This window comes from Molossus molossus, unplaced genomic scaffold (assembly GCF_014108415.1).
Source record: "Molossus molossus isolate mMolMol1 unplaced genomic scaffold, mMolMol1.p scaffold_m16_p_18, whole genome shotgun sequence".
Lineage (NCBI taxonomy): Eukaryota > Metazoa > Chordata > Mammalia > Chiroptera > Molossidae > Molossus > Molossus molossus.
This window is the reverse complement of record NW_023425353.1, coordinates 65,213,548-65,238,287: the sequence shown is the minus strand read 5'-3', so window position 1 is coordinate 65,238,287 and position 24,740 is coordinate 65,213,548. Positions and strand designations below refer to the sequence as shown.

The 24,740-nt window shown below is 39.4% G+C and overlaps 1 protein-coding gene across 1 annotated transcript in view; it reads right to left on the bottom strand.

The window, feature by feature from the left end:
* DOCK3 (dedicator of cytokinesis 3) overlaps window positions 1-24,740 on the bottom strand; it is a 247,386-nt gene that overhangs the window by 137,446 nt on the left and 85,200 nt on the right. Inside the window, exons 7-8 of the mRNA XM_036267098.1 lie at window positions 20,434-20,475; window positions 19,644-19,798 (exon numbers count right to left, since the gene is read on the bottom strand). Of these exons, the coding sequence (XP_036122991.1) occupies window positions 19,644-19,798; window positions 20,434-20,475 (197 nt within the window). The remainder of the gene's footprint in view (window positions 1-19,643; window positions 19,799-20,433; window positions 20,476-24,740) is intronic.

The window sequence follows — 24,740 nt, the reverse complement described above, 5'->3', positions numbered from 1 at the left end:
ATACAGCTGAGTGAGATATAGGGATTCAGGAGCTTGTCAAATTCAGGAAACCAAGTTTATGCAGTCATGTTGCAACAAAACACCCCCCACTCTATTCTACCAAAACAGACTTTTTAAAAACTCATAGCTGTGTATATTTTATATTTGAAACTCCAAATTTCCATTTCTCTCATACCATTTACCTCTGTCTAACAAGTCATAACTGTGGACATTCCTGCTTCCCATGCACTGCGAAGGATCAACCTAGTCTCAGAGCTTCCTCTCATTTGTGCTGTATCTTTTCTTCCTTGTGCCTGATTTCTAGTTACCCTAACAACAGCTTCATGGTGTGCTCCATGGACAGCAAGCCTGCACATCCAATGCTCAGTTTTCCATTCTCTCTCATGAGCCTCCAATCTCTGCTTTAAGCAGCATATAGCACATCCTTTCAAAAGAAAGTCCTGACGCCTTGACTGATTTGCTGACAGCACCTAGTGTTTTTCCACTTCCATGTGAAGATTTAAAGATACAGTTTTAGCCCTGGCCGATTTGGCTCTGCAGTTGGAGCGTTGGCCTGTGGACCAGAGAGCCCTGGGTTCGGTTTCTGCTGGGGGCACGTACCTCGGTTGCAGTTTGTCCCCGTGTGAGTGGCAACCACTTGGTGTCTCTCTCTCACATCGATGTTTCTCTCCTCTCTATGTCTTCCTTCCTCCCTCCCTCCTACTTTATCTGAGTATGAATGCAAAAAAAAAAAAAAGTCCTCGGGTGAGGATAAAAAAAAAAAAGATACAGTTTTAAAAATATCCCTCTGTCTTGAGATGATCTCTAGTAACTCCAGCTCTAAAGCCCAGCAGATGTTCTACATTGCATTGTGAAGGCAGAGACATAGTCCTTAGTTTGTGAGGAAATGACTCTGCTTCTGACAGAAACACTTCCAATCACTATAGGTTGTATCTTAGAGAGCCCAGCCTCAGAAATCCTCTATGAGTATGACTCTAATGTCCCCAGGTACAGGCCTTACAGTTAAACTGTTTCTCTAAGCATCTGGTTTCCAGAGAAATACAAATTAGTTGACATATCTCCCACCAAAATATATTTTAACAACAATAAGGCTTTTTGAAACAAACACAAGAAATATAGAAAACTGCAATGCTGTATTTCCTTTGATCTTTTTATTTTCCTTCACGCACTATTCTGGGTTACCTTCAGTAGTACTTTGCAAATTTGAGACTTAGAATTATGAAAGAACTTAGTTTGCATTGGTGTCAGGGGTGGCAAGAGCAGCAAGAAGGGACTGTACATGGCCTCAGAAACAATCAAGTCCTAGCTGACACGGTGTGTGTCAGAAGAGAGGTCCCCTTGCACGGAAAAATCTGTGCTCTTCTCTTGTTAGCCTACTTACTGTCAACTCACTGAAACATGAGACTCCGCTCCCCGCAGCCTTTGGAAGCTTCCAAACAGCTCTCCTCTGAGGCTTAATTTCCAAAGCTTTCCTCTTCACCTGGCTCAAAAATGCTTCACAGAATACTTGGGGCTAGAGAATTTCCTCTTAAAAAGCAGTCTTCTCAGCTGTAGTAGAACCTGGAACTATCTGCTTACGTATTTATCAGCTGCACTTCTCTGAGTGCAGAAATTCTTGTGAGCAGGAACACAACAGGTACTGGGTTAAGACCTGCCGAGTCAATGATGGATAGTCTGTACATTCTGAGAAGGAAGCTGACAAGAGATTCTCTCCTTGACCAAACTCGAGTCAGGCTCTTCTGAACTTTTTTTTTTTCCAACTAGGCCTCGATTTTAGACTTCCATGTCCTTCTTTGCATTGTCTAATTTTAGCAAGAATCCTGCTAAGCTGATTTAGCCAGAATCCCCCACCTTCAATACCTGATCACATTCAATATCAATCAGGTTCCTCATTCCCCATCACCCCACCGCCCACCCCCACCAATGTTTGATCACCCTGGCCTGCCTTCAGCAAAATCTTGTAAGGTTGGTCTAGCCAAATCCTCTCTCACCCCAATGTTGCTTTTTAGTCATCACTAACTCCCACCTGCTCTTTGGCTATAAAAAATTCCACTTTCCCCTGTTGTATTCATAGCTGAGCCCAATCTCTCTCCTCAACTGTAAAACTCCACTGTGGTGTTCCTGAATAAAGTTTGCCTTACTGTCTTTTATTATTATTATTAATATTAATTTATTTTTGTTACAGATGTTTCCCCTTTTATCCCCATTAACACCCTTTTCCCCATTCCCCCGACCCCGTCCCCAGCTTTGTTGTCCATATCCATAGGTTATGTGTACATGCATATAAATTCTGTGGTGTATCTCTTCCCTCCCCCCACCCTACTCTTCTGACAGTTGTCAGTCTGTACCCTACTTCCACGTCTCTGGGTCTACCCTGTTCTTCAGACTGTTATGTTCATTATACTCAACAAATAACTGAGATGATGAGCTATTTGCCTTTCTCTGCTTGGCTTGTTTCACTTAGGATAATACTCTCTAGGTCCCTCCATGTCGTCTCAAAGGATAAGAGATCTTTCTTTCTTACACCTGCATAAACTCTATTGTGTATAAGTACCACTGCTTTTTTATCCATTTGTCTACTGATGGACACTTGGACTGTTTCCAGATCTTAGCTATTGTAAATAGTGCTGCTATGAACATGGGGGTACATATATTCTTTTTTGTTGTTGTTCAGATAGAGTGGAAGGGAAAGAGAGGTAGAGAGAGAGAGAAACATTGATGTGAAAAGAACACATCGAGTGGCTGCCACCCGCATGACCCAACCAGGGCTGGGGATAAACTGCTACCAAGACACATGCCCAGGTTACTCAGGACCGCAGGAAAACACTCTAACCGCTAAGCCAAAAGAACCAGGCCTATATATTCTTTCTGATTGGTGTTTCAGGCTTCTTGGAGTATATTCCTAGAAGTGGGATCACTTGGTCAAATGGCAATTCAATCTTTAATTTTTTGAGGTAACCCCATAGTGTTTTCCATAGTGGCTGCACCAGTCTGCATTCCCACCAGCAGTGTACTAGAGTCCCCTTTTCTCCACACCCTCACCAACACTTGTTCTTTGATGCTTTGTTGATAGCGGCCATTCTGACAGGTGTGAGGTGATACCTCATTGTTGTTTTAACCTGCATCTCTCTGATGATTAGTGATGTTAAGCATTTCTTCATATGTCTCTTGGCCATTTGTATGTCCTGTTTGGAGAGGTGTCTATTTAGCTGCCCATTTTTTTTTTTTTATCCTCACCTGAGGACACTTTTCCATTTTTTGTACAGATAGAGTGGGACGGAGAGAGAGGAAGAGAGAGAGAGAAACATCGACATGAAAGGGACACATCAAGTGGCTGCCACCCGCTCGACCAACCAGGGCCGGGGACAAACTGCAACCGAGGTACGTGCCCTTAGCGGAAACCGAACCGGGTCTCTCCAGACCGAAGGCCGATGCTCTAACCGCTGAGCCAAACCGGCCAGGGCTAGCTGCCCATTTTTTAATTGGGTTCTCTGTCTTACTTTTGTTGAGTGGTATGAGTACTCTATATAGTTTGGAAATTAACCTCTTATCTGATGTATCATTGGCAATGATGCTCTCCCATACAGTGGGTTGCCTTTCCATTTTGATGGTTGTTTCTTTTGTTGTGCAGAAGCTTTTTAGTTTGATGTAGTCCCATGTGTTCATTTGTTCCTTTGTTTCTATTGCCGTAGGTGATGTATCAGGGAAAATTCTACTGCGTATGATGTCTGAAATTTTGTTGCCTACATTTTCTTCTAGAATTTTTATGGATTCACGGGTCACATTTAAGTCTTTTATCTGTTTTGAGTTTATTCTTGTGTATGGTGTAAGTTGGTGGTCTAATTTCTTTCTTTCTTCTTTCTTTCTGTTTTTCTTTTTTTCTTTCTTTCTTTCTCTTTCTCTCTCTCTCTCTCTCTCTCTCTCTCTCCCTCCCTCCCTTCCTTTCTTTCTTTCTTTTTTTTTTGCATGTAGCTGTCCAATTTTCCCAACACCATTTATTAAAGAGGCTGTCTTTACTCCATTGTATGCTCTTGCCTCCTTTGTCAAATATTAATTGAGCATAATGTCTTGGGTCCATTTCCGGGTTCTCTGTTCTGTTCCACTGGTCTATATGCCTGCTCTCGTGCCAGTACCAGGCTGTTTTGATTACAGTCGCTTTGTAGTACAACCTGATATCTGGTATTGTGATCCGACCTACTTTGTCCTTCTTTTTCAAGATTGCTGTGTCTATTTGGGGTCTTTTTTGGTTCCATATGAACTTTGAAGTATTTGTTCTAGTTCCGTGAACTATGTCGTTGGTATTTTGACGGGGACTGCATTGAATCTACAGATTGCTTTGGGTAATATGGACATTTTAATGATGTTAATTCTTCCAATCTATGAACAAGGTATGTGCTTCCACTCTTTTATATCTTCCTCTATTTCTTTTTCCAATGTCCTGTAGTTTTCTGCAAATAGGTCGTCCTTCACGTCTTTGGTTAAGTTTATTCCTAGGTATCTTAATTTTTTTTGCCATGATTGTAAATGGGATTGTTTTTTCAGTTTCTCTTTCTGTGAGTTCATCACTGGTGTATAAGAATGCCATCGATTTCTTGATGTTAATTTTGTATCCTGCTACTTTGCCAAATTCATTTATTAAGTCTAGTAGACTTCTGATGGAGTATTTGGGGTTTTCTATGTATAATATCATCTCACCTGCAAATAATGACAGTTTCATTTCCTCCTTTCCAATTTGGATCCCTTTTATTTTTACTTCATGTCTGATTGCTGTGGCTAAGACTTCCAGTACTATGTTAAATAAGAGTGGCGAAAGTGAACATCCTTGTCTTGTTCCTGTTCTTAAGGAAAATGCTTTTAGTTTCTGCCCACTGAGTATGATGTTGACTGTAGGTCTTTCATACATGGCCTTTATTATGTCCAGATATGATCCCTCTATTCCCACGCTGCTGAGCGTTTTTATCAGAAACGGGTGCTGGATTTTGTTTAATGCTTTTTCAGCATCTATTGATATGATCGTGTGGTTTTTATCTTTCGTTTTGTTTATGTGGTGTATCACATTTATTGATTTGCAAATATTGTACCAGCCTGGTGTCCTTGGGATGAATCCCACTTGGTCATGTGAATAATTTTTTTTGATGTATTGCTGGATCCGATTTGCTAGTATTCTGTTCAGGATTTTGGCGTCTATGTTCATCAGGGATATTGGCCTGTAGTTTTCTTTCTTTGTGGTGTCTTTTTCTGGTTTTGGAACTACAATTATGCTGGCCTCATAAAACAAGTTTGGAAGTCTTCCTTCTTCTTGAATTTCTTGAAATAGTTTGAGGAGATTGGGTGTTAGTTTTTTGAATGTTCGGTAAAACTCCCCCATGAAGCCATCCGGGCCTGGCCTTTTGTTTGCTGGGAGAGTTTTGATTACATCTTCAATTTCCTTAGTTGTTATTGGTCTGTTCAAGTTTTCTCTCTCTTCCCAGTCCAGTTTTGGGAGATTATGAGTTTCTAGAAATTTGTCCATTTCGCTTAAATTGTCAAATTTGTTGTCATATAATTGTTCATAGTAGTTGTTAACGATCTTTTGTATTTTCGTGGTGTCAGTTGTTACTTCTCCTCTTTCATTTCTGATTTTGTGTATTTGGGTTCTCTCTCTTTGTTTCTTGGTGAGTCTAGCTAAGAGTCCATAAATCTGGTTTATCTTTTAAAAAAACCAGCTCTTTGTTTCCTTGATCCTTTGTGTTTTGGTCTCTATGTCATTTATTTATGCTCTGATCTTTACTATTTCCTTCCTTCTACTTGCTCTGGTGTTTTCTTTTTGTTTGCTTTCTAGTTCTTTAAGTTGTGAGATTAGTCTATTAGAAATTTTTCTTGTTTCTTGAGGTAGGTCTGTAGTGCTGTGAACTTCCCTCTCAGAACTGCTTTCGCTGCATCCCATGGATTTTGTGTTGTTGTGTGTTCATTTTCATTGGTTTCCAGGAAATTTTTAATTTCTTCCTTGATCTCCTCGGTAACTCATTCATTCACTGTTTAATAATAACATGCTATTTAGCCTCCATGTGTTCAAATGTCTTTGCATGTTCTTGTTGCAATTGATTTCTAGTTTCATTTTGTTTTGTTCGATCCTCACTCGAGAACATTTTTTCATTTTTTGTTCAGATAGACTGGGAGGGAGTGAGAGGAAGACAGAGAGGGAGAAACATTGACGTGAAAGGGACGCATCGAGTGGTTGCCACCCACACGACCCAACCAGGGCCAGGGACAAACAGCAAGCAAGGTACATGCTCTTAGCGGGAACCAAACCCAGGTCTCTCTGGCTGACACTCTAACCTCTGAGCCAAACCGGCCAGGGCTTGATTTCTAGTTTCATGTCATTGTGATCTGAGAAGATACCTGATATGATTTCAATCTTCTTGAACTTGTAGAGACTTAGTTGGTGTCCTAACATGTGGTCTATCTTTGAGAATGTCCCATGTGCACTTGAGAAGAATGTGAATTCTGTAGTTTTGTGGTGTAATTCTCTGTAGGTATCTATTAAATCCATTTGATCTAGTGTTTCATTTACAGTCTGTTTCCTTGTTAATTTTTTGTCTAGAGAATCTATCCAGTGATGTCAGCGGGGTGTTGAAGTCCCCTGCTATGATTGTATTGCTGTCGATTTCTCCTTTGAAGTCTTCCAGAAGATTTTTAACGTATTTTGGTGCTCCTATATTGGGTGCATATATGTTCATCAAGGTTATATCCTCCTGTTGGATAGAGCCTTTCAATATTATGTAGTAGCCTTCTTTGTCTCTAGTTATGGTCTTCATTTTGAAATCTATTTTATCAGATATGAGTATTGCTACCCCAGCTTTTTTTTCCTTTCCATTTGCTTGGAAGATGGTTTTCCATCCCTTCGCTTTCAACCTATGTGCATCTTTTGTTGTGAGGTGGGTCTCTTGTAAACAACATACATATGAGTCATACTTTCTTATCCAATCACTATTCTCTTTATCGAAACATTCAATCTATTTACATTTAAGGTGATTATTGATATGTACTTATTTATTGCCATTTTTGTTTAGTGTGGTTATATTTTTTTCATATTTCTTCTACTAATTACAGCAGTCCGTTTAACATTTCTTGCAGTGCTGGTTTGGTGCTAATGTATTCCCTTAGCCTTTTTTGTGTGTGTGGGAAGCTCTTTATTTGACCTTCTATTTTGAATGATAGCCTTGCTGGGTAGAGTAGTCTTGGATTCAGATCCTTGTTTTATATGACCTTGATTACTTCATGCCATTCCCTTCTGGCCTGTAGTGTTTCTGTTGAGAAGTCAGCTGAGAGCCTTACAGGGGTTCCTTTGTAGGTAACCTGTTGGTTATCTCTTGTTGCTTTTAGGATTCTTTCATTTTTGGCATTTTAATTACTATGTGTCTTGGTATGAGCCTGTTTGAGTTCTTCTTAGTTGGGGCTCTCTATGCTTCTTGAACTTGAATGCCTTCTTCCTTCACCAAATCTAATCCTTGGTCATTTACTTCTTTTTCAGGGACTTCTATGATGCAAATATTATTTCATTTCCAGCTGTCCCACAGTTCTCTTAAGCTGTCTTCCTGTTTTGTTTTGTTTTTTTTTCTTTTGGTTTTCTGATTGGTTGATTTTTTTCTACCCTGTCTTCTTATTCACTGATCCAGTCCTCAGCTTCCTCTACTCTGCTGTTTAGTCCCTCCAGTGTGTTCTTTATTTCTGCTATGTCATTCTTCATTTCCACTGGTTGGTTTTCAATGCTGCTATATGTTTACTCTTGGCGTTGAGGTCCTTCCTCAAGATCATGGCTCTGAACTGTGATAATTTGCTTAAATGCATTTCATTTATCTCATCTTTGGAAGAGGTCTCTTGTTCTTTCATTTGTTTCTTTGTTTCACCATTTTGGCTATCTCAGTGGGTTTTGGTGCCTGCCAAATTTTCCCTGTCAGTGTTGGTGTTCTGCTATTTGTGGCTCCCTGTACCGGGTTTGAAGGAGCATGGGAGGACCCATGTTAACCACCACTGTCAAGCCTTACTTTCCTGGGTAGATTTGCAAGCCCAGGAATGGTTCAGTTATCCCCTAGCTTTTTGCCTGGAGGCTATTAGTTGCAGTTACAGTGATACCTCGGTTCTCGAACGCCTCGGTTTTCGACCAAATCGGTATTCGACCAGGAGATTCGAGAAACTTTTGTCTCGGAATCCGAACAAATATTTGGAACTCGAACTTCCGAGATGAGCCGAGTTGAGCCGAATGGCGTTCATTCGGCCCAGCGCGCCTTGCTTGCGTCATCAGTGTGAGTGCAGAGAGAGAGTCACGCTTTGTGGAGTCACGCTTTCCTATTGGGTTTCATTGCTTCGGTTCTCGAACAATTCAGTTCTCGACCGTCCTCCTGGAACGAATTATGTTCGAGAACCGAGGTATCACTGTACTTGAAGAGCCTTGGGTTCTCAGTTGAATGTGCCTTACTGTCTTTAACAAGGGTCTAAACAGTTTTTCCCTTAACAAAAGCCCTCAGTGGTGATTACTAGATATACCAACCTGGGCTCTCACATCTGGCAGATGCTCCCTGTTGATCTGTAACAGACCAATCCATAGTAGCTGTATTTGAGAAGGCTATAGCCATTCTTTAAATGATCTGTTGGACCAGGATAGATGGAGTGGATCCTTTAAAAACCTTTTGTTGATAGCACCTAGTGGGAATCAGCAGCCCAAGGTGCAGAGCCAAGTGGATGCTAGATACAGGAATAGGAGTGACTGACCTGAGTCATTCTACTTATAGTTTTAGCCTTGAGGCAGTGGTAGAAATAGGAAAAGAAGAAAATGCCTTTTCTCTGAATTCAACCAGATTCTACACAAAGTCGTTTTTGCAACTATGGACTTCGTGCTGGAAGTCCACCTTCTGAGAGTTTCTAAAAAATCATCTATCCATTTGATAAATATTAACCAGTTCACTGTAGACTCTGTAACATTTCTGTTTGCATGTATGACACTTTAAAGAAGAACTGGGGGAGGGATTCATATATGCATAATATGGCTATTTTTGAGTTTGCAATTTAAGTTGAAAAACTTGTTCTAGCTGGTTTGGCTCAGTGGTTAGAGTGTCGGCCTGTGGTCCAGAGAGACCCAGGTTCGGTTCCCGTTAAGGGCACGTACCTTGGTTGAAGTTTTTCCCCGGCCCTGGATGGGTCGTGCTGGTGGCAACCACTTGATGTGTCCCTTTCACGTCGGTTTCTCTCTCTCTCTCTCTCCCTTCCACTCTATCTGAACAAGAAATGCTCGCGCGCACTCTCGCGCTCTCTCTCCCTCCCTTCTCTCTCTCTCTCTCTCTCTTCCCCTCCCTCCCTTCCACTTTATCTGAACAAGAAATGGGAAAATGCCCTCGGGTGAGGATAAAAAAAAAAAAGAAAAGAAAAACTTGTTCAAAAGTTTTACACCTCCTTATTCAGAGGGATTTTCCTTCTACATAAGTTATCTGTTTTCTTCTCCAGCATCTTGAAGATTTTGACCTCTACCTGTCTAGTAATTTTCTATCTAAGAAAGACTAATCAAATTTAGCCACTCAGGCAACTCATTACCATTTTGAATGATACCTGAAATCACACTTTCTTAATGTGGACTTGGGTCTTAAGACAACATAAACATGTACATTAGAATGTGAAGAACCAAAACAGTTACAGGAATCCCCCAATATTAGGTATATTTTAGAATTCCATTTAATTTTTCTATTAGCTTTTTAGCTACACCTCTTTGCATTATTTTTTACATCTTTAACTTTTCACAATCAATTTAAAGTTAGTATTTTCCCATTTTATATAAAATGTAGGAACCTTACAACTGCAGAGGTTAAATTACGACTCCCCCGTCTTTCCTGCTACAGTTGTCAGTCATATGTACTATATGACACCCTCAAGAAAATGTTATTTTTGCTTTGTACAATCATGCTTTTTTAACTAGGAAAACAAACAGTCTTCTTTATTTACCTATCTATTTACTATTTCAAATGCTCCTCATTCATTCCTGAGTTTCTGAGTTTGCTTCTGATTCTTTCTTTTAGCCCGTGAACTTCTGTTAGCATATCTTGAAGTATTATTCTACTTGTGACAACTTCTCTCTTTTATTTTATCTGAAAATGTCTTTTTTCATCTTCAGTTTTGAAAGATTTTTTTATACTAGATACATAGTTTTGTGTGTGTCTGTCCTTCAACAGACAGACTAAGTGTTTTATCTTCTGGCCTCCCTAGTCTCTGATAAAAAGCCCATCAACACCTGAATTGCTGTTTCCCGGTATGCAATGTGTCATTTTTATGAGCTGCTTTTAAGATTTTCTTTTTGGTCGATTTTAAGCAGTTAGACTATAATGTGTCATATTTATCCTGTTTTAGTGTTGGATGGGCTTCTTTAATCTGTAAATTTGTCTTTCACAAAATTTGAAGAGTTATTTGCCATTATTTCTTCAAATGTTTTTTCTGCCCCATTCTTTTTTCCTTCTTAAATTCCAATGAGGGCTTTTTGAAACTGTCACCCTAAGGCTTTGCTAATTTGTTTTGTTTCAACACTTTGCTCTCTTCATTACATTGGATCATTTATATTGGTCTTCAAATTCACTGATTTTCTCTATCATCTTATAATCACCAGATAGTTTTATTCCATAGATAGATAGATAGATAGATAGATAGACAGACAGATAGATAGATAGATGTGTGTATGTGTATTTTTTTTTTCCTTGAGAGAGTGAGGGAGAGATAGAAACATCTTTGTGAAAGAGAAACATCGATTGGCTGCCTCCTACACACCCCCTACTGGGGATCAAGCCTGCAACCTAAGTATGTGCCCTGACCAGGAATCAAACCAGGACCTCTCAGTCCCTGGGACAACACTCAATCCACTGAGCTATCCCTAATATTTTTAATACTGATATTATATTTTTCATTCTAAAGTTTCTATTTGGTATTTAAAATATTTTCTATTTCTTTGTTGAAATTTTTACTATCTTTTCATTTACTGAACATGTTATAATCAGTGCTTTAAAACCTTGTCAGCTAATTCCTACATCTGAGGTATCTCATGACGGGCCTCTGTTGAAGTCTTTTTCCCTGAGAATGGGTCACCTTATCTTGGTTCTTTATATGTCCCATAATTTTGGATGGTATTCTGAATGTTGTGACTGTTGGGTTGTTGAGCCTCTGGACTCTTATATTCTTCTGAAGAGGGTTAGTTAGTTAGTTAGTTAGTTAGTTTTAATAGGGAATCAACTTGGTTAGGCTTCATCTATAATCCATTTCTCCTGTGACTGATGACAGGTCAAATTTCAGTTTTCTTTTTGCCTTAGTTGCTAGCTGCTTTGAGTTTGCCTTGCTTATGTATGGTTCAGTGATCAGCCAGTGACATGGGCAGATTCATACATGGAATTTGGAATCCTCCATCTTCTGCTCTCCCCTCTCCAGGACTCCCTTCAGGTGGTTATGCTTGCCCCAGGTGCCATCTCTTAATTCCTCAGGCTAGAAATCTAGGCCAGCTGCCCTGACCAGGTAGCTCAGTTGGTTCTAGCATTCTCCAATATGGTCAAGGTTGTGGGTTCGATCCCTGTCACAGCACATACAGGAGGCAATCAACAAATGTATTAATGGGTAGAACAATAATTAGATGTTTCTTTCTCTAGAATAACTAAAAAAATTTTTAAAAATAAAAACATGGCCAGTTTTCTACTGGAGTTTTGGCTACCCTGTGCTATGCTGAAACTACAGCTCAGACCCAAAACACAAAAACTGAAAATTCACCCTGTATTAGTCCCTTTCTCCAAGTTTGTACTTCCCTCCAATATATGTCTACTTTTATTTATTCTGCAGAACCTTAAGGTGGTTGTTTCTTGTATTTTATCCAGTGTTAGTAGTTAATTGTGGAAGGGCTGGCCTGTTAGATCATTCCATCATACCAGAAATAAAACCAGCACCATTCTACCTTTAAAATAGCCACTATCCAAGCCACTATCATCTCTCATATGCATTACTGCAAAGGCCTACTCTCTAGTTTCCTTATTTATCCTTAAGTGACCAAAGGTAAAGGCTAACTGAACTTCATCCCTTGGCTACATCTCATTAATATGGACATCATTTTGAGATCCAAGGATAAGAAGATAGCAGAAAAGAAGTCTATGCCCTGGAAGATAGCCCCATGGTATTTTCACTTTCTCATTAAAGCCTTCTATGACTACCTTATTCAAAATCATGAATCCCCTTCATACTTTACTTTTTCTATTCCATAACATTTATCCCTCTAAAATACTATACAATTTTCTTATTTATTATATTTATTGACTGACTCCCCCCCCTACTAGAATATAAGCTTCATGAGAGCAGGAATTTTTGTGTGTTTTATTCACAGCTATATCTCCAGAGCTTGTAACTGTGGAAGCACATAGTAGTGCAAAATAAACATTTGACTCATAAATAAATAATTATACCAATCTATTATAACTTTAACCTCCGATACCCCTTCATTCTCGACATTCCTCTCCAGGCAGATTTTTTTTAACTTATGTCAGAAGCATTACTAATTCTATTCTACTGTGTACTGTGTGTTATGGTCTAGAGTAGACAGAGCAGAAGGCAAATTTCTGGTAAACAAAGAACTCAAAAAACCTGATCATTTATTTTACCCTTTTTATCCTGATTCTGTAGGATACTGTATAAATAATTTTCTCCCACCTGACATTTAGGCTCAGGATATAATGAGAGATGGTCTACACAGGAGAGCAATTTCTGACCTTATTCTCTGATGGAAAAATCATAGTTAGTTCCACAGGCCAATGCACATATCTAAAGTAAAAGTTTCACTTTGTCTATCTCACAGCATATTTTCCCTCTAATGTTTCTGAGCACGATCTGATGCCTTAGGCATACATGTAGAAGCATGTTGGGTTGTCTTAGCCACTGGAATGAAATACAATTGACCCTTAAACAATGTGGGGATTAAGGACACTGACACTCCCCCATCCCTGGCCACAGTAAAAAAATCTGCATATAACTTCTGACTCCTCCAAAACTAACTACAGCCACCCCTCCAATCTGTTGGGGGTAGTTCTAGAACCCTCCCCCACCATGGATACCCAAATCTGTGGATGCTCAAGTCCCTTATATAAAATGGCTTAAAACAATGCATACAGTTGTCCCTCCGCATCTGCAGATGTGCAACTGTGAATCTAAAATACAGTTATTAGCTTTTTAAAGTTTATTTTAGAGATAGGAAGGGGGGGAGAGAGAGGGGAAAATATCGATGTGAAAAAAACTTCGATCAGTTGCTTTCTGCACTCGCCTCAACTCGGGGATTGAACCTGCCACCTTTGGTGTACGAAACGATGTGCCAACCAACTGAGCCACACCAGCCAGGGCTGAAAATACTGTTTTTGATCCACGGTTGGTTGAATCAATGGATGTGAAACTCAGGGATCTGGAGGGCCAATTGTATATTTATTGAACAATATCAACATATAAAAAGACCCACACAGTTCAAACCCGTGTTGTTCAAGGGTCAACAGTCACCAGAGCCAGGGTTCTAGCTCCTCTTATTCCTGCTGGGACTCAGAAAATCCTTGGGGGACTGTTGGGGAGTGGGCTGGAGACTGTCCCAGCCCAACTTAAAACAAGCTAGACCATACATGGGCCCTGAGTGGAAGAACTGAACTGCAGAACCATCACCAGCTGCCTGAGCTCTTGCAGATGAGCTCCAATTGCATTGTAAGACATGATCTCTTTTGCAGAGGGAAGCAAAACTGTTTGACTTAATAAACAATGTTCTCACCCATCATTTTAAAAGAAAATTTCTCTCCAGGGGCACCTGAGGTTTTCATAGAGGCAGATTATCTCATTTGGGTAGAATGCTTGACTTTCAGCCAGAACCCTCTACTTCAATTACAGAGGCAGCTGATTTTCAAGGAAAGGTTTATTCTACACAAGGGTATTTTGAATGCTGAGTAAACACCAGGAGAATAAGAAATGAGGCTTTTTAGCTTTTTTTGCATAGCATCTGTGAAAAGATGGCTAACATAAGTGTTCTCATGTCATAATCAAGAGTAGTTGAGTTTTTGAGGGCAACTTAGCATTCCTAAGACCTAAAAAACAACAACAAAAAACCCAGTATAGAAAAGACTCCTTGGGGAAAACCAGTTAAGTGGTGCCCTGAGGCTGTAGAGCTCTCTGCTAAATTTCTAAGGGCCAGAGAGAAACAGGCATATTAACAGGCACAACAGTGCTACTGAGAAAGTTAGTTTACACAATAAGAAAATTTACATAATAGAAAAGATAAGTGTATCTATACATAACCAAATACAGATAACACAAATTCTTTTCTAGAAGATGACTGTGTGTACTATATTGAGGAGGTAATTATATGATAATTATTAAATATATTAAGATAATGGTTAACAATCATGATAGATGTATATACAGGTAAAGATATTTTATTATTATTATTATTATTATTATTACTTTTACTCCTCACCTGAGGATATTCTTCCACTGATTTTTAGATAGAGTAGAGGGGAGGGAGGAAGAGAGAGGGAGGGGGGGGGGAGAGAGAGAGAGAGAGAGTGAAACATCAATGTGAGAGAGACACATGGATTGGTTGCCTCTTACAAGACCCCAAATGGGGCCAGGGATTGAACCCACAGCCCAGGTACGTGCCTTTGACTGGAATTAAACCTGCGACCCTTTGGTCCATAGGCTGACGCTTCAACCACTGAGCCAAACTGGCCAGGGCCAGAAAAATATTTTTAAACAAAGATAATGAGTTCCTTATAGAAGGGGAATCTATGATAATAGGACAAAATAGAAAAGACATTTTAAATTCTGGCCATCTATAAGCTTTGTTCTTCTCTTACCCCATCATCACTGAAAACCAAAGCAGATGTTTGTTCCACACTGCCAAGCTGATCATTTAAATAAAGGGAGAAGTATAAATGAAAATTTGGTGTTATTTTTTTCACAGAGCAAAGCCAGTATTTGTTATAATTCACTATAATTGTCTTTTCCTTAAGACTGTTGCCAGCCCCTTTAAGAATTGCTACCAAAACTTTAAATATCTGTCAGTTCAAAGATTCTTTTTAAAAATTTTAGTCTTTTAAGAAGTTACTAAAGATTTTAATACATACACATGATACGAATATAGTTTTCCCCCACAAATACAAGTCATACTATGCATACAGTTGTAAACACTGCACAATATTTCATTAAGTTTCTTTTATATATACAATGTGTTTATGTAGAAGTAGTCTCTCTTTTAGGCAGAATTCTAAGACAATCCCCCAAACTTGTCCCCTAATTCCAAGGTTGCATAATCCCCAGGACTGTAAAAATGGTGGCTTTTATTCCCATGATTAAGTTATATGATGAAACTGTAAAATGAGATTATCTGGGTGAGCCCGACCTAATCCCATGAGTCCTTTAAAAGTGCAGAATTTTGCCCCGGCCGGTTTGGCTCAGCAGTTAGAGAGTGTCGCCCGCGGACCAGAAGAGTCCAGAGTTCGGTTTTGGCTAAGGGCACGTACCTCGGTTGCAGTCTGTCCCTGGCCCCGGTTGGGGTCATGTGGGTGGCAACCAGTCAATGTGTCTCTCTCATGAAGATGTTTCTCTCCCTCCCTCCCTCCTGCTCTATCTGAAGACAAATGCTAAAAAAGTCCTCAGGTGAGGATAAAAAAAAAAAAAAAGATGGTAGATTCAGGGAGTCTACGTTTAGGGAGAAGAAATGTGAAGGGCTTGGCATGACAGTGGGGATGGAGTGGGGTCAGTGATTTGATTGATATTAAGGAGACAGAAGTTGACAGAATACAGTGATTAATTATGAAGAGAAGGAGCTAAAGAGGGAGGAGCCCGTGGGGATTTCTAAGGTGCTGACATGGATCTCTGAGCAAATGATAATGCCTTTCAATGCCTTTGATTTAAGGAGCACAGGAGGAAGTATATCTGTGAGGAAAGAAAATGAATGCAGTTTTGATATGCTGAGGTAGAAATGTCTGGGACATCCAATGGCAGAGGTCTGGCAAAAAAAAGTTATAAGGACTTGAAGCTCAGGTTGGGATTTCAAGGCTAAATAGTTGATTCTGTTTGGAATAATATCACACACACACACACACACACACACACACACACACAAATAGAGCTCCCAAGGCCCTGCCAGCTGCTGTTTCTTCCCTCTAATATTCATTAGTCAAGATATATCATGATGCACTATGTGATTTGCAATTTGTCACTCACTTTAATGCTTCTACTGCTAGATTTGCCTGTGGAATCAGCAAAGTGACAAAATAGGGGAATGGTAGGTCTTAAGTTCACTGCCTCTACTCACATATGTTTTCTGGCACAGAGGTGAGAGTGTCCTGGCAATAATGAATACTAGGCTAGCACCATTTGACTGGAGACTAGACTAGAAATATTTTATTGGAAAGACAGTCATTCAAGCTTTCTTGAGAAGAAACAACTAAACCAGTGGCTCTGTATCAATACTCTGTGCACATGATTTAATATATCCCTAACTTTCATGACTTCTGACAACTGCTTGAGAAAGTAATACATGATCAATATAATATCCAACCATAACAAAAGCATAATTATCTAGTAATTCCAGCTCAATTATCTAAAATTTTTGAGGGCTTATACAACTACACAAATCCTAATGAAAAGAAGAACATTTTTTTTATTAAACCTAGATCTAAAATTCTGCTCATTAGTTCACTCTTTAAAAAAATTTTTTTTTTCTTTATTGATTTTAGAGAAAGAGGAAGGGAGAGATAGAAACATTGATGAGAGAGAACATTGACTGGCTGCCTCCTGCATTCCCCACACTGGGGATTGGGCCCACAACCTGGGCATGTGCCCTGACCAGGAATCAAACTAGCGACCTCCTAGTGCATGGGTCAATGCTCGACCACTGAGCCACACCAGCCGGGCTCATTAGTTCACTCATTAGAGTGAACTAATAGATGGTATTGTCAACTAATGACATAGTTTTATTAAACAAATAGAAAGGTGGTATAGTTTTCCAATATGTAGGGATTTTTAAATGACCTAAACATTTCCAGAAACTCCACAAATTTTTTTTTTACATTTCTTCTTTTGAAATGTTTTATTGTTTACTGAGGCTAAATTAGAAACAATAAATTCAAATTTAAAACAACTGATGCGTTGATGATTTTGCACGGACTGTGAACCAGAGCCATGGGGTCTCTCTGCTGAGCTTGGATCTTCTCTCTGTAGTTAGTGTAATAACAGAGGCACTGTCATAGACACTGGGTGGGGTGCCAGCTAGGATCGTGGAGAGAGAAGACACAGTCCCTTGCACTCAGGATGACAACATGGTGTGTTCTGGTTTTCAACCAGCAACCCATGGACTCCCAGTGGTTCCACAGGGTACTGGGTAGGGTCAGGGACACAGTGAGATTCCCATTATATCCCTTTTCCCTTCAATAGTGGAGTTCTACTTTACCTGTTTCATATACTAAACTTTCTCATAAAATTTAGCTTAAAGAAAGATTTATTCCACAAACAGAAATAATACTAATAAAGTTTACAATCCCCTGGTCTAGTAGAAAAACTAGAGCAGCCCTGGCCGGTTTGGCTCAGCGGTTAGAGTGTTGGCCTGCGGTCCGGAAAAACTAGAGCAGCCAGAATCTACATAGATGCAAGCCCTGGCCTGCAGTCTTACCTGTGTGCAGCAGCTGTAACGGCCTTCACCACCACTACCACCTTCTCTACCACAGCTTTCCTAGAAGCACTTACTGAAAGCCACTGGTGCCAAGACACAACCACATGCCCTCACTAATGAGTGTATAATTTTATTACTATGTCAAAGTGAAGCGCAGTGCTTTATTCTGGGTGGGGGGAGTTAAGATCAGAGGCACTGTGGAGCATGTAATACTGATTTTCCTCTGAACTGTGTTATAATTTCCATTTAAAAATTTTCCACATGTAACATTCAATTGGAAAAAAACAGTTGTTTCTTTTTTTAAAAAATATGTATTTCTTCTTCTTTTTTTTTTTTTTTTTTTGAGAGAGAGAAAGGGGGGGGGGGATACTAATGTGAGAGAAATACATCAATCAGCTGCCTCCTGCACATCCCCAACCAGGGGTCGAGCCCTCAACCTGGGCATGTGCCCTGACTGAGAATCAAACCGGGACCTCTCAGTCCATGGAACAATGCTCAATCCACTGAGCCATACTTGCCGGGCAAAACAGCTGTTTTCAAATTTTAAATTAAAAAAGGCAAAACAGCCCTGGCTGGTTTAGCTCAGTGGTTAGAGCGTCAGCCCGTGGACCAAAGAATCCCGGGTTTGGTTCCCGCTAAGGGCAGGTAGCTCGGGTGCAGATACTGGCTATTTAACCAGTTGAAAGCTGGTTCTCCATAGACACTGCATGCAAAACAAGCTGCTGTGAACAGCCTTCATCTCTACCCAGCTTCTGAGCATGGGTCTTTCACTGCAGGACTCTGGGGTTTTCATGTCAAAGGATTACATAGGTTACTCAAGGAGTAGTTCAGGTCTTTATTAGTCTCCTTAATTAAAGATACTCCTTTATAAAAAATTAATTTACTGCCCTGTTTTGCTCAGCGGTTAGAGCATCTGCCTGCAGACTGAAGAGTCTCAGGTTCGGTTCCCACTGAGGGCATGTACCTCGGTTGCAGTTTGTCCCCGGCCCTGGTTGGGATAGTGTGGGTGGCAGCCACTCGATGTGTCTCTCTTACATCGATGTTTCTCTCTCTCTCTCTCCCTCCCGTCCTATCTGAAGATACATGCAAAAATGTCCTCAGGTGAGGATAAAAAAACAAAACGTGATACTCTTAACACAGGTAGTTATCAAGCAATACAAAAGTATTCCAAGATTTATTTTCTCTCTGCCCACCTAGAAGATGACTATGGAGAAATGATTGGGCTTCCTAAAATTCCCAGTTGGCTACAAAGGTCACCTCACCCCAACAGAGCCATGCTGGCCTCTAGAGGAAGAGAAACCTACAGTGTCTCCTTGACTCCTCCCTCCTTTTCAAGGGGACAAAGCACTGCTGCAGCTGGTCATGCTTAAGGGCCTCACTGCTCTGCCAAGATTCATGTCAGCCCCTTTCTGCGCCTCTCTTCCAACCCCAGGCAAAGACGAATGATGGAGTCAGGCCCACCTTCCCTTCTGCTCAGCACAGGCTCTCCCCTTCACAAGGCTGGAATGGCACTGAGGGCTGGGCTGCCTTCACAAAGAACACATTAGCCTGTTTCCCTGTGAATCTTCTCTCCCACAGGCAGTAAGGCAGAGCCCAGGGTGTCCTGCATTCCAGAGCTGAGCCGCTCTGCTGAATTTGCTTTGTTCTAGGTTTCTCCTATTCCGTTTTCCCTGGCACTGAACAGATGCATCCTTTTCTCTCCCTGAAGTGATGACAGCCAAGATTGGGATTTGAGCTTCCATGTGGACTAGGCACAGGATAAAAAACAGGCCACCACACATGCCTTCAGAATACACTGGGATTTGAGAGAAAACTCCCAGCTAAATGAGAGTTTACTTTATCTTATTTTGCCTCCTCTGTGCATCTAACTTCTCTGAAGGCCAGAGATGCCTATGACCCCAGCTATACCGTCCCAACCCAGAGTCTCAACCTCAGCAGAACTTCTAGTAGTTTTTACCTGATCTGCTTGCCTTCTCTCATATCATATAAGGAAAAGAAAACATCGGTATCTTCCCCAATGGTATTATAGGTGAAACTCTTCAGGCTGAGGAAAAAGTGATGTGGAACTGGCATCCGACAGGTTTCCCCATGACGTGGACGCATTGTATCTACCTAACGAGAAAGGCAAAAAACAGTGATTTCTATTTTAGCTATTGATTATATTAATCATAAATGAAATGAAAACTAAATAACTAACTCTTGTCATACTGAGAGAAAGAGAGAAAGAGACACTGGAGGTGTTTTCTCTGCTAGTAGGGGTGCTGTGTCAATATGCTTGGTTTGAGATTGGCAAATATGCAGCTGGGAGAAGTAAACAGAGTGATGGAGACAGAGGAACAGTAATTCCAATTTATGAGTGAACTCACAATCTCCACCAGGTCACAAACATCTCAATTCTCTAGGGAACCATTTTCAAAGTCACTTCTTGGGGATCCTGCCATGACCCTAATGCACTTGATTTACCCTGTTAGGTGGTAATAGTTACCATTCTAAATGGCATTTTTATTTCCTTCCAGCCTGATTCATTTTAGTCTCTCAGTCTCCTTTCTTTCAGTTGTGCTTATGTAAATTTGCACAGAGGAGTGGAGACTGGACAAATGTGCTTAAAGGTTAGGCTCCTTAGATGAAAGGCACCACACAATCGAAAAGTCAGTGGTATGTATCATTTTCCGGTGCATCCCTATGTTGTGATCTCTTAGAAGAAAGAGTTGTGGGCAAAATCCAGGAGGACTGGTTAAACTGCTTACCTGGGATGTGCTTTGCTGTACACTCTGCCGACTAGATAAATGCTATGGAGAGAAAGAAAGAAAAGTTCACTCAACTGGGAAGAAAATTTCTATTAGGCATCTTCTTTCCATATGCTAGGCATTCTGTTATGTTTTTTATATAGATGATCTCACTTAATCCTGATAACCCTGTTAGGTAAATGTCATTCATATATGATGGAGACAACTAATGCTTAGTACAAGAAAGTGATTTGCTGAAGTTCACATAGCAAGAAGGAGGCAAAGTCTGGATTCAAACCCAAGTCTCTCCACCTCCAAGTACCAGCCAAGTCAAAGGTGGCATATACTACTGGAATTTTGCTTTGGCACCATCCTATCCACAAACTGTACCATGCCCTGAGCTACATAATCCAGTTTTTCCAGGCTCTCCACACTGAAAGAGGTGTAGCCTTTAACCAAAGGGGCTCCCTCCCAAACATCTCTCCATGCTGTTCTACTGCTGCTGGCTAAAGTTAGAAGCAGCAGATTCCAATCCCAGCCACACGCAAGTAGGTTGTGAAACTTCAGAGAAATCGCTTCCTCTCTCCAAGAGATATTTTTTTTCAACTGTAAAAATAAGATAAAAGCTTTTATTTTCTTCCTCACAAGGTTATTTTGAGGCTCAACTTTCCTAATGGAAAGCAGCATGACATTGTAGTTAGGGACCTAAGTCAGGACACCTGGTTTTCAATCTTTGACTCACACCTGTATTTCCTTATTTGGAAACTGAGGATAACATTTTGTGCTGAACTCAACCTCATAGGATTTTGTGCAGATTAAGTCAGCATCGTACCTATATTTGTAAGTGGTTGATCACTGTTATCCATAATTAGTATTCTTTTTCTTATCGGTATCCTTCTTTATAATTAGTTGTTACAGAAAAGTCAGTCACATTTAGAAGTAACCCTTGTCAGAAAAAATGATGGGCTCACAAACATAGGTCCCTGGTCTTGGTAAACACAACAGTGAGTTTCTATCCTGTTCCCCTCTGGACCCTAGAGGTGTGAGACAACATTCATTTGGTGAACTGTTCCACATCATATGGGTATAAAGAATGGCTGCTGAGTAGAATGGTTTTATTTTCCAAATATACACATTTAACACTAAATAAAACTGAAGTACAATTAAATATTAATTTAAATGCATCTCACAAGCTATATTTGCTAGTTATTAAATATTCATGTGCATTATTAAATTAGCAAATTATTGACTATTAATATTCATTCATGGGACTATACATTTCTATGGTACATATTAAATACAGTTGGCCCTCTGTATCTGAGGGTTTCACATCCATGGATTCAACTAACCACAAATTGAGATATTCGGGAGGGGGGGAGAATCCCCAAAACTTTCAAAAGGCAAAAACTGAATCTGGCACGTGCCAAGAACTATAATGAATCCATGTGAATGAAGTAATGAGTGGGCACACCCTGTATGCAGATAGTCCTCCATTTTATATAAGTGACTTAAGCATCTGCAGATTTTGGTATTTGCAGAGGATCCTAGAACCAGTTCCCTGAGGATACTGTATAATAAAAAGAGGCCTCCACCAGCTAGGGAAATCATCACATAGAACGTGTATGTACAAAAGAAAAGTTCACATATAAAAGAGACTACAAAAATGCTTTTTAAAAATCAGGTTTAAAAAACAAATTAAGTTTTCTATGGTTTACTGACCTATATCCCACTGGAAAGGTTATTAGCCTAAAATACTTTCCATTGTTTTATTTTACATTCAAGGGCTGCACTAAGGCATTCTTCTGAAGTGGATTTACTGACTACTCTTAAAAATGACTACCAATCTTAAATACAAATGTTCAATTGTAATTACATATGGAAGTTTACAGCTAATTTCAGTGTAAAACATTCACGCTGACAATAACAAATGTTTTTCTAGAGTTCAGAGGCATAGAGTTTGGGGACAACTTTTCAGCCTAGTCTGAAAGCACACCACATGGGTGGCCAGAGAAAGGCATAGGAACGAGCATTTGGAAGCATCTTCATTGGCGCTGTAACAGAAAACCTCTGCCCTGCTGTAGGGCAGCCTTCAGCTGGCCAGCTGACACTTCCCTCTACAGAGCCATCACTACCTATATTACAGCTATGATTACTGTTTCATGTTTCCTACCCAACTCTAGACTTTGTTCTCTCAGGAAGCACAGCACCTGTCTTAATCATCTTTATATCCTAAAAGCCTAGCAAGGTACATAAAAAATATAACTTGACTTTAAAATGCAGAGACTACTTGACTGCTTCTGCCAAATTTCCCCCCAAAGAAAAGTCACTGTCAGCCCTTTGAAGTCTCTGGTCCATTTAGTTTATAAAAGTCTACCAATATAGGAAAAACAACAACTGTATAGCTATCCAGCTAAATAACACAATCAATTCTCTCTGTATATGTTGAGAAGTGTATTAGGTATTATGGGTCTTACGAGGAAATATAAGACATTTAGTCAGCATTACCAATGATGTTAATTATTAGTAAATAATACAATCAATTGATTTAAATCCATAATTAGAAGTATAACATTGATCTACTAAGAATATAAATTAGCACTAGAAGAAAACAGACTAACACAGTTCCCAACACATGCTAATGTGAAAGGATAACGATGTAGCAGGAGGTTATAACGTGAACATTCATTCTGTTAGGTCTTCCCACAATTTAGAAGCTCTCATACTATGGAATCTTCAAGTGCTCACTTTTCTCAAGAGGCATGGTTAATTAACATAAATATTCACTGTTGCCCTTTGAAATGCTTTCTAGTTTAGGCAGCACCAATTCTCTACTATTAAAAGTGGATTTAGACTTGCTAGTATGTGAAAGCAAGAACTGAGGAGCATTAGGGCTTCCTTTGGTTCTTGTCATAGAGGAAATCCATCTGTGTACTTAAAGAGATTTTTATTAATCACTGTCATTCAACCCTTGTGTAGGGGCTTAAATTTTTTATAAAAAAACAAAATGTTCTAATTGCAAACTTAAGTATAATCTTATTTATAAAGGTTTTCTTGTGTTGAGTCTTTTAAAATCTCCAGTAATAAATTTAAATGTTAATACAAAAAGGTTCTGAATGGTTATTCCTTTGAAGCTTGTTGAAAAGTTTAAGATTTAACCAAAACATTTACTGTGCATTTACTGTATGCATTTTAATATAAAAATAAGTGGTTTTTAATGAATTCATGAACTAGACTCTCAGAATCAGTTTTTCTTTAACATATCTAATTCTTTCGTCAAAAAAGCAAATACATGAGACAAAAAGACAAAAAAAAATCAGCACGAAATGAAATAAAATAAAAAGGGACTTGTACCTTAAGCCTTTTTGAGAAACCAACATTTTAAATTAACATTTAAATGTATTAAAATATAAGCATGCAGTTTTCAAAGTTAAATAGCCTTAAAAAAGCTTGCAATAAAATTACCAGTCCTCTGTTCAACCTGTCCTGTGCCCCAAAGATAAGTACTTTCAACTCTTTACTGTGTTCTTTCCTAAAATTTATCAAACATTTCTAAATGTCATACTTACAATGTACTCTCTTTATCCAATTTTAGATTTCTCTACTGGCCTCTTATAATGGAAGCTGAGGATTACTGCATTTGTTTATATCTATTTCACTTCAACTATATGCTTAATTTCTCATAAGTTTCAGTCAAAACTTGTTTATACTATTGTAACATTTAAATATTGTTCACTGCTGAGCCAAGTAGTGTGCTTCAATTACACTTACTTTCTTTCACTGCTTTCTGCTTTTGAATTTGAGGTAACTTAGTTTTATTTAAACTATAGGGCCTTTTCCTATGCCCTCCACAGAATACCTTTCAATCACATTCTCCACATGGTAAAAACTACCAGATACTTGATGAAGTGGTTTTTCACCTGGAGATATCCCTCCTAGCCACCCTTCTGCTTTCACTGGGATCAGTTACTCTCTAGGCCTGTTGCACAACTGTCATCCTGTGACTTCCCCTGATGTTATCCTGAGAATTCTTTGCACTTCTCAACTGAGTCAGAATTCCTTTTCTAGATGGCACATAATAGCATCTTTTGGTTTCCTCCTCTATTTTAAATAAATAATTTATCCTTCTGTAGTTTCCTGGAAAAGGCTTTTAAAGAAAGTTTTTTTTGTTTTGTTTTGTTTTTGAGACTTCAAGTGACCAAAATTTTCTTTAGGCTATTTTCCTACTCGATTGATAATGTGGCTCAGTAAATATAAAATTCTAGGCTGAATTTTTTTCTCTCTCAGAATTTTAAAGGCAATTCTTCATTACTGCTAATTTTCAATGTTGC